At 44.4% G+C, this 10777-nt stretch overlaps 1 protein-coding gene across 1 annotated transcript in view; it reads right to left on the bottom strand.

Moving 5' to 3' along the window:
* The window catches only part of pcsk5a (proprotein convertase subtilisin/kexin type 5a), a gene marked incomplete at its 5' end in the record, with an annotated part of 67760 nt that overhangs the window by 32238 nt on the left and 24745 nt on the right, over positions 1-10777 (bottom strand). The window contains 6 exons of the mRNA XM_080477030.1: positions 1242-1344; positions 2122-2237; positions 2408-2546; positions 7603-7706; positions 9125-9209; positions 9309-9499. Of these exons, the coding sequence (XP_080333156.1) occupies positions 1242-1344; positions 2122-2237; positions 2408-2546; positions 7603-7706; positions 9125-9209; positions 9309-9499 (738 nt within the window). The remainder of the gene's footprint in view (positions 1-1241; positions 1345-2121; positions 2238-2407; positions 2547-7602; positions 7707-9124; positions 9210-9308; positions 9500-10777) is intronic.

Raw genomic sequence — 10777 nt, 5'->3', positions numbered from 1 at the left:
ACATACATTATACTGACACATACATCATACTGACACATACATTATACTGACAAATACATCATACTGACACATACATTACACTGACACATACATTATACTGACAAATACATCATACTGACACATACATTATACTGACACATACATCATACTGACACATACATTATACTGACAAATACATCATACTGACACATACATCATACTGACAAATACATCATACTGACAAATACATTATACTGACAAATACATCATACTGACACATACATTATACTGACACATACATCATACTGACACATACATTATACTGACACATACATTATACTGACAAATACATCATACTGACACATACATTATACTGACACATACATTATACTGACAAATACATCATACTGACATATACATCATACTGACACATACATTATACTGACAAATACATTATACTGACACATACATAATACTGACACCAGCCTGAGCAGCTCTATCTAGACAGTAAGATGATTTTCTAGATTAACCAGCCTGAGCAGCTCTATCTAGACAGTAAGATGATTTTCTAGATTAACCAGCCTGAGCAGTTCTATCTAGACAGTAAGATGAAGCAGGAACATGAATTAACAAAGAAGCAACAACAAAAGAGGAACATGATTTTGAGAGTTTGAGCAAATGATGACAGAGAACAAGCAACTTCAGCAACACATCTCATGAGGAGTGGAAGTGTGTGTGTGTGTGTGTGTGTGTGTGTGTGTGTGTGTGTGTGTGTGTGTGGTTACAGTACTAAAATTAACAGCATTAGCATTACTGCTGTCAGGAGACTTTGTAAAAACACCCAGAATGCAACAGTTATAGGAAACACGTTATTTGGATATTTAACTGTATTTTGCACCAGAAGGTTTCACTAAAATTGGCTTTATGTTAAGATTTCTAGTCAATTCCTGTAGTTTTATCAAAATATAGACATTTTCATCATGTATAACCTTAAATTTTGAATATAAATGTTACTATGTTGTATTTTATTGTCATGGTGAAGTTGGGTTGTATTTGGTCCCTGAACTAAAGTCTGCTGGACCCATTGCAATGAATTGACTTCATCCCTGCAGTTTGAACGGCAGCTTCAGATGAGTGAGGAATAAATTCAGTCTGAGTGAAACACAGGTAAACCATAATGTTTATGTCCCGGGTGAAATATCAGGGATTATTGTGAGGAAACGAACCTCCCTGTTAACCCCAGAAGGTCTGGTCTAACTCACCGTGAAGAACCACAGCTGATGCAGTCCTGGTTCTGGGGCCCGGAACACTTCTGACATGTTGCATCACACGACTGGCACTTCCTGTCTGCGTCCTGGAACTCTCCTGACAACCAACACCACTCAGTTCAACGTCAACTTTATTGGTAAAACTCAGTAGACAACACAGTCAATTCTAGGAGCTTTTAACAGAGACCCAACAGATCCAGACCAGAACCACAACCTAGGAGAGCAGGACCCCAGGGCCCCAGGAACCAAGGATCCCAGGTACCAAGGACCACGGGAACCAAGAAACCAAGGAACCAAGGAACCAAGGAACCAAGGAACCAAGGACCCCAGGACCCCAGGACCCCAGGACCCCAGGAACTAAGGACCCCAGGACACCAGCAACCAAGGACCATAGGAACCAAAGACCCCAGGAACTAAGGACCCCAGGAACCAAGGACCCCAGGACCCCAGGACCCAAGGAACCCAGGACCCCAAGACCCCAGGAACCAATGACCCCAGGACCCCAAGACTCCAGGATCCCAGGACCCCAGGAACCAAGGACCCCAGGACCCCAGGACCCCAGGACCCCAGGAACCCAGGAACCCAGGAACCAAGGAATCAAGGAATCAAGGAAAGGTTTTAAAGGAAAAGTATTGAGTTTTGAATGAGCTGGTTTCAGTGAGAGACGCTGATTCACTCTCATAACTAAACTTTCTATTGAATCACGTTTACAGTGAAGCTGCTTCAACACCCAGGAGCTGATGGAGGTGTGCTGATGGAGGTTTACTGATGGAAGTTACACTTACTTTGTTACTCGCCACCTCTGGGGAGATAAACGTGTCAACTTTCATGATATTAATGAAGCGGCGCTAACAGAGGAGGGGGAGGGGCTAACCATCAGTGCAGGTGGAGGAAACCACACAGCGTCCGTCCTGCAGGCTGTGACTGCTGGAACAGCTGCTGCAGTTCACCTGGCTGGGCCCCACACAGGTGAGACAGCTGGCATCACACCTGAGGAACACACACACACACACACACACACACACACACACACACACACACACACACACACACACACTAAAACAGTAAAAAGCAGCACAAGCACAGAGCGGCGCCGGAGGAGGCATGCCGTCAGGAGATAAACGACCCGCCCACACCTGAACACACTCCGGCGAGCTCACCTCCTACAGGCCCCGCCCACGTCTGCTAACTCTGTGTTCGGCTCGGTGGTGTAGAAGCCGGGGCTGCAGGAGGACACACACCTCCACTCCTCCGTCAGGTAGCCCTCTGCACATCGCTGGCATGAGCCGACGCCGGCGCCTGAACACCAACACACACCTCAACACTTCTGAACACCGACACGCATCTTAACACTTCTGAACATCGACACACACCTCAACATTTCTGAACATCGACACACACCTCAACACTTCTGAACACCGACACACACCTCCACACTTCTGAACACCGACACGCATCTTAACACTTCTGAACATCGACACACACCTCAACACTTCTGAACACCAACACACACCTCCACACTTCTGAACACCGACACGCATCTTAACACTTCTGAACACCAACACACACCTCAACACTTCTGAACACCGACACACACCTCCACACTTCTGAACACCGACACACACCTCAACACTTCTGAACAGACACGCATCTTAACACTTCTGAACACCGACACGCATGTTAACACTTCTGAACACCAACACACACCTCAACACTTCTGAACACTGACACGCATCTTAACACTTCTGAACACCGACACGCATGTTAACACTTCTGAACACCAACACACACCTCAACACTTCTGAACACCGACACGCATCTTAACACTTCTGAACACCGACACGCATCTTAACACTTCTGAACACCAACACACACCTCAACACTTTTGAACACCGACACACACCTCCACACTTCTGAACACCAACACACACCTCAATGAAAACCAACACAGTCCATCATAAAACCAACACACACCTCAACACTTCTGAACACCGACACACACCTCCACACTTCTGAACACCAACACACACCTCAATGAAAACCAACACAGTCCATCATAAAACCAACACACACCTCAACGAAAACCAACACAGTCCATCATAAAACCAACACACACCTCAATGTAAACTGGGGGATTACCGAGTGTAAAAATAATCCAGAGGGGTTTGTTCCAAAGTGCGTCTTCATTCCTATTAACGTCACGAACACATAGTACAAGTTGCCGCGGGGATGAACTCTCAACTCTGCCCTCTGAACTCCCCGTCACCGACATTCTGTGTATCAATACGCAGACCAGCCGCATGTAAAGTAGTGCCAGAACAACACATCTCCCCTTCTTTGAGTTCTGTTAAGACATGCTGGACACAACTTAATCTGTAATAGTAAAATCTAACCTGGTCTTTCTATCAACTCAGTGACACTGTGCTTTAGCTGTGGAGGACCATAAGATTTCTACATCAGTGTCACGTATTGCAGATTCTTTGAAGTTGTACATCTCTAGTCTGTAACACATTCTACATTGCCAGTTCCTGAACTTTGTGCGTCCGGAGATTTGCACGAGAACAGAATTACATTTTTAACAGGTTATCTACTACCTGAACATTTCACTGGCCATTCTATGTGCTGATTCCATCGTTGACTACACACATAGTCTCCATATCTACCAGGTGGTTTCACCACTCTGCCACTGCTTCTCAGAGTCTGTGGAAACACTGGTTCAGTGACAGGTGCTGGATCTCTTGGTGTCAGGTAAGTCAGTCTGAGTGTGACTCTCTGTGTTTGTGTGTGACGATGACGATCCACTGGATCTCATCCTGGCTGGGGAGGTTGTGTGCCTTCTCCAATGGGTCGGAGGTGGTGCCTGTTTCTTGCAGTTCTCCGTGCTCGGTCTGCACAATGTACGACTTCTGCACCACTGTAGCAGGTTTGGTCCGTCCCCCTCATTGTCCAGCTTGACTAAAACACAGGTTCCAGGCTGGACTTCAGACAAGGGTTTTGTACCTTGAGTTGTAGTTCCAGGTGTAGCGCAGCTTTGTGTGACTGTCAGTCTGCTGCTCTTTCTGAAGATCTGGACATGCCGGCTGCAGGGTCACCTCCAAAGTAGGAAGTGCAGTACGAATCTGTCTACCCAGCATCAGCTGTGCCTGGCTTGCCCCTGTTACCTGCAGCGACGTGGCCCTCTATGATAACACGACTAAGTCTGCACGGCCCTTTCAGCTTCTCCGTTGGCCGGAGCATAGTGAGGCCTGGACGCTGGGTCTCAAATCGAACTTGTTAGCAAACTCAGCAAAAACAGTTCCTGAAATTTGGGGCCCATTGTCAGAAATCAGTTCGTCTGGACAACCCCCTCTGGCAAATGTATTCTTCAAACTGGCGATGGTTGCAGAGGCAGACAAATTAGTGAGGTGAGCAATTTCAATGTACCTCAAAAAGTAATCCACTACAAGAAGAAAGGTCTCTTTTTTGTGACGACAAATGTCTGCTGCCACCTTCCCCCATTGGGCGGCTGGGCAGTGGTGTGCAGATCAGTGGCTCTCTCCTCTGAGTAGAGCTGCTTGCTTGGCATACACTGCGTGTACTACCAGTCTCTAGTATGCGTTTGCTCATACTGGGTCAACACACACTACATTCAGCTCTCTCACGGCACTTCACAATTCCTTAGTGGCCATGGAGTATGTGTGCTCTCTCACTTCTCATGCTCTGGGGTATCACCATTCTGTTGTTCTACACCACCAGCCCCTGTGACAGTGCCAGGTGGTCCTGGTGTGCATAGTAGGCTTTTACCTTGAAGGGTAAATCAACACACACCTCAATGGAAACCAACACACCTCAATGGAAACTAACTCACACACCTTAATGGAAACCAACACACACCTCAATGGAAACCAACACACACCTCAATGGAAACCAACACACCTCAATGGAAACTAACTCACACACCTGAATGGAAACCAACACACACACCTCAAAGGAAACCAACACACACCTGAATGGAAACCAACACAAACACCTGAATGGAAACCAACACACACACACCTGAATTGAAACCAACACACACACCTGAATCGAAACCAACACACTCCTCAATGGAAACCAACACACACCACAATGGAAACCAACACACACACTTCAATGGAAATAGCTTAACTCCTCAATATGAGGAATGAGTGAGTCGTTCATTAGACTCTCCACCTCAATGGAAACCAACACACACCTCAATGGAAACCAACACACACCTCAGTGGAAACCAACACACACACCTTAATGGAAACCAAGACACACCTGAATGAAAACCAACACACACACCTGAATGGAAACCAACACACACACCTGAATGGAAACCAACACACTCCTGAATGGAAACCAACACACACACCTGAATGGAAACCAACACACTCCTGAATGGAAACCAACACACACACCTTAATGGAAACCAACACACACCTCAATGGAAACCAACACACACCTCAATGGAAACCAACACACCTCAATGGAAACTAACTCACACACCTGAATGGAAACCAACACACACACCTCAAAGGAAACCAACACACACCTGAATGGAAACCAACACAAACACCTGAATGGAAACCAACACACACACACCTGAATTGAAACCAACACACACACCTGAATCGAAACCAACACACTCCTCAATGGAAACCAACACACACCACAATGGAAACCAACACACACACTTCAATGGAAATAGCTTAACTCCTCAATATGAGGAATGAGTGAGTCGTTCATTAGACTCTCCACCTCAATGGAAACCAACACACACCTCAATGGAAACCAACACACACCTCAGTGGAAACCAACACACACACCTTAATGGAAACCAAGACACACCTGAATGAAAACCAACACACACACCTGAATGGAAACCAACACACACACCTGAATGGAAACCAACACACTCCTGAATGGAAACCAACACACACACCTGAATGGAAACCAACACACTCCTGAATGGAAACCAACACACACACCTTAATGGAAACCAACACACACCTCAATGGAAACCAACACACACCTCAATGGAAACCAACACACCTCAATGGAAACTAACTCACACACCTGAATGGAAACCAACACACACACCTCAAAGGAAACTAACTCACACACCTGAATGGAAACCAACACAAACACCTGAATGGAAACCAACACACACACACACCTGAATTGAAACCAACACACACCTGAATGGAAACCAACACAAACACCTGAATGGAAACCAACACACACACACCTGAATTGAAACCAACACACACCTGAATGGAAACCAACACACACCTCAATGGAAACCAACACACCTCAATGGAAACTAACTCACACACCTGAATGGAAACCAACACACACACCTCAAAGGAAACCAACACACACCTCAATGGAAACTAACTCACACACCTGAATGGAAACCAACACACACACCTCAAAGGAAACCAACACACACCTGAATGGAAACCAACACACTCCTCAATGGAAACCAACACACACCACAATGGAAACCAACACACACACTTCAATGGAAATAGCTTAACTCCTCAATATGAGGAATGAGTGAGTCAGTCATTAGACTCTCCACCTCAATGGAAACCAGCACACACACACCTTAATGGAAACCAACACACTCCTCAATGGAAACCAACACACACACCTTAATGGAAACCAAGACACACCTGAATGAAAACCAACACACACACCTGAATGGAAACCAATACACTCCTGAATGGAAACCAACACACACACCTTAATGGAAACCAACACACACCTCAATGGAAACCAACACACACCTCAATGGAAACCAACACACACACCTGAATGGAAACCAACACACTCCTGAATGGAAACCAACACACACACCTTAATGGAAACCAACACACACCTCAATGGAAACCAACACACACCTGAATGAAAACCAACACACATACCTCAATGGAAACCAACACACACACCTGAATGGAAACCAACACACACCTCAATGGAAACCAACACACACACACCTTAATGGAAACCAAGACACACCTGAATGAAAACCAATACACACACCTCAATGGAAACCAACACACACACCTGAATGGAAACCAACACACACCTCAATGGAAACCAACACACACACACCTTAATGGAAACCAAGACACACCTGAATGAAAACCAACACACACACCTCAATGGAAACCAACACACACCTCAATGGAAACTAACTCACACACCTGAATGGAAACCAACACACACACCTCAATGGAAACCAACACACACCTCAATGGAAACTAACTCACACACCTGAATGGAAACCAACACACCTGAATGGAAACCAACACACAGCTCAATGGAAACCAACACATTCTTCTACCTGCACAGGTAGCGCAGGCCTTGTGACACGGCTTGCAGGAGCCGTCCTCATCATCGTGGTAGAATCCGGCCTCGCAGCTCCGCTGGCACCGGTTCCCGTGGAGACTGGAGAGGGCGGAGAGAGAGCATGTGGCGACTTGACACACTCGGCCAATCTTGTGACACCACCGGCGGTGAGTCACAGCTCCTCAATAATTTTCCCTTTGCTCTGTGACGGTACTTCTGACTGGAAATCAAGACACTTTCTCATTTCTAGTGTGTTTCACGGATTGACCCCACTGACTCCCGGACTTAAATGCATCAATATTACTTAACGCTCTTGGCTCCCATTAGCTTTGAAACAAATCAAGCTATTTTTATTTTGTCCACAGCGAGCCTTACCGTGCAATCAGAGGTGATAAAAACTTGAATAAAAGCATTTCCACATTTTGTCAGCCCAGATAAATAAAAGTCAGATTCCTGGCAGCTCTTAGAGAAATATAGTTTAATTCATTGTGGACTTTTCTTCCTTCTTCAATATCATCAATGCAACTGAAACATAGAAAAAATACTTATAAAATCTTCATTTTGAAGGTTAAATCAGCTTTACGGCTCCAGGAATGTTACATTTCATCAGCGGAGGGCAAAAATAGGTCCCCTGGCTGTAAAGACCCCTGAACATGAATGAGTGAGTCAGTCATTAGACTCTCCCACGCAGGACTGACAGCTCAGCTGATGTGATTAAGATGTGCTGAACCAAAGATGAGCTTTACCAATACAGCTAGTTACTCACAGACACCATTAAAGGTAATGCATACGTTACTTTTCCAAGTCACTTTAATTACTCCCTGCCTAATGATGACAGTGCAAAGTAACTGGAAACTGGATTCTATCCATCCATTATGCAGCCACTTTCATCCAGTCGGTCGTAGGGTGAACACATTCACAGATACAGTGTAAAGCCTGGCTCAGGCTGCAGGGAGCTGAGACCCTGAAGTTCTGCTCACAGATTCCTCATCCTCCTTCTTTCCTCCTCATGCTGTCTAGATTCTGTCGCTCATATTAAACCACCTCTAAAAAATGGATTGACAAACTGACCTGTTGCCCGATATGGCAGGTATCCCCCCAATTGGGGAGTCAAACTCTCTCACCTTTTAACCTTTGTTAAATATTTTGTGTTTATGGTCTGTTCTTTATCACACATTTAATAGTTTTAGGGTTCGAACATGATTTCTACACAGTTTTTTGTGTTGTTTGGGCTGAAACAATGAGTCTCATCTGGCAACGCTGGTGCTGACCGGTGTGGCGTCCAGATTTACTTCTGGAAACTTCTGCACTCTGGGGCATGAAAACGCCGGTCTGATCAGGTTCACACGGCAGCCTGATAGAGGTCGCCTTTAAAATGTAACGTGAACGATCAGACAAAAATAATGCTTACAAGCAAAAACTCTGAATTGAGCATCAAGGCCTCCAGCCTTAGTTACGGATCAATCAGTGCTCTACCTGAGCGGGTAATCTCAGCGTCATTGGAAATCGTGTCTCACCTGGTGTCTCCTTTGCATTGGGTGCAGATGCTGAAGGATGTGCACTTCAAGCAGTTCTCGCTGCACTTCCTGCACATGTTTGCATCTGTGTGGGAATCAAACAAACACAGGGAGGAAACATCAGAGCCATGGATCTGTCTGCAGTCTGCCACATCGCCGTGGAGGAAGGGCTCGGCGTTCCCACCGTGGTCCAGGTAGGAGTCGTCCCCGCAGACGGGGGTGCAGGCGTTGGCCCCCTCGATCAGATGGTGCCCTGGCTGACAGGAAGTGCACTGGTCGCTGCGACTCCCCGTGCAGCTCTCACAGGACGAGTAGCACCTCTTACAACGCCGGCGGTCGGCCCAAAACCCCCGGGGACACTCCGACACGCACAGCCTGTGGCACCAGGAGAGGGCAACGGTGGGAATGGGAAACCTGCAATCTGCCTCCACTCTCATCGACAATCCTGCTTGTTCACACACGAGTTTAATCACTCAGTTAAACAAAGTCTTGTAAACACTGTAATAGAGCCAATGAAATTAATAGAAAGGTTAAATAAACAAACAAAAAAAGATGAAAATGTATCAAAAAAGATCTTTGAATAGAATTTTGAAAAGCTAAACAAATATTAAAATGACAAAGAAAAGCAATATCAATTGATTGAATAAATGAATAAATAAATGAGATATCAAAAACAAATACATAATTCTGCACTTGGCCAACAATAAAGTCGAAAATGAATTGTCTGACTATAAAGCCTGAGCTTTTCCTGGAAAATGAAGCCCCGTTTATACGACAACTTTTTAAGTGAATGAACATCGTTTTCGTTGTTTGAAAGTTTCACCTGTACACATTCTGAAAAGGGAAGTGACAAAGAAACAAAAACAAAAAATAAAGAAACGTATGGGACAGAAACACTGAAAATGATAATGGTGGTGAGCATGTCAGGAATATAGCAGAGAAGAATGAGCTTTAAACATTAACAACTGGAGAACCAGACACTCTAGTGGACAGACCACCAAGTTGTATTGTTAATACAGTAACTGTCAAAATAAAACCACAGTTTTATTGTTATTACAGTGACTGTCAAAATAAAAGTACCAAGTTGTATTGTTAATACAGTGACTGTCAAAATAAAACCACAGTTTTATTGTTATTACAGTGACTGTCAAAATAAAAGTACCAAGTTGTATTGTTAATACAGTTACTTTTAAAATAAAACCACAGTTTTATTGTTATTACAGTGACTGTCAAAATAAAAGTACCAAGTTGTATTGTTAATACAGTGACTGTCAAAATAAAACCACAGTTTTATTGTTATTACAGTGACTGTCAAAATAAAAGTACCAAGTTGGATTGTTAATACAGTGACTGTCAAAATAAAACCACAGTTTTATTGTTATTACAGTGACTGTCAAAATAAAAGTACCAAGTTGGATTGTTATTACAGTGACTGTCAAAATAAAACTACCAAGTTGGATTGTTATTACGGTGACTGTCAAAGTAAAACCACCAAGTTGGATCGTTATCACAGTGACTGTCAAAATAAAAGTACCAAGTCCCAGGAGAATATGGACTGGGATTTAGTATTCAATGGATTTCTTTTAAAGTGACAAAATAATGTGATAAAAACAAACAATTACAAAAAGGGTTTGACATTCCTGCCATAAAGAA

This window comes from Lipophrys pholis (assembly GCF_963383615.2).
Source record: "Lipophrys pholis genome assembly, chromosome: 12".
NCBI classification, from domain to species: Eukaryota; Metazoa; Chordata; class Actinopteri; order Blenniiformes; family Blenniidae; genus Lipophrys; species Lipophrys pholis.
Note: the sequence above shows the minus strand (reverse complement) of the source record. Positions and strands in the feature narration are given on the sequence as shown.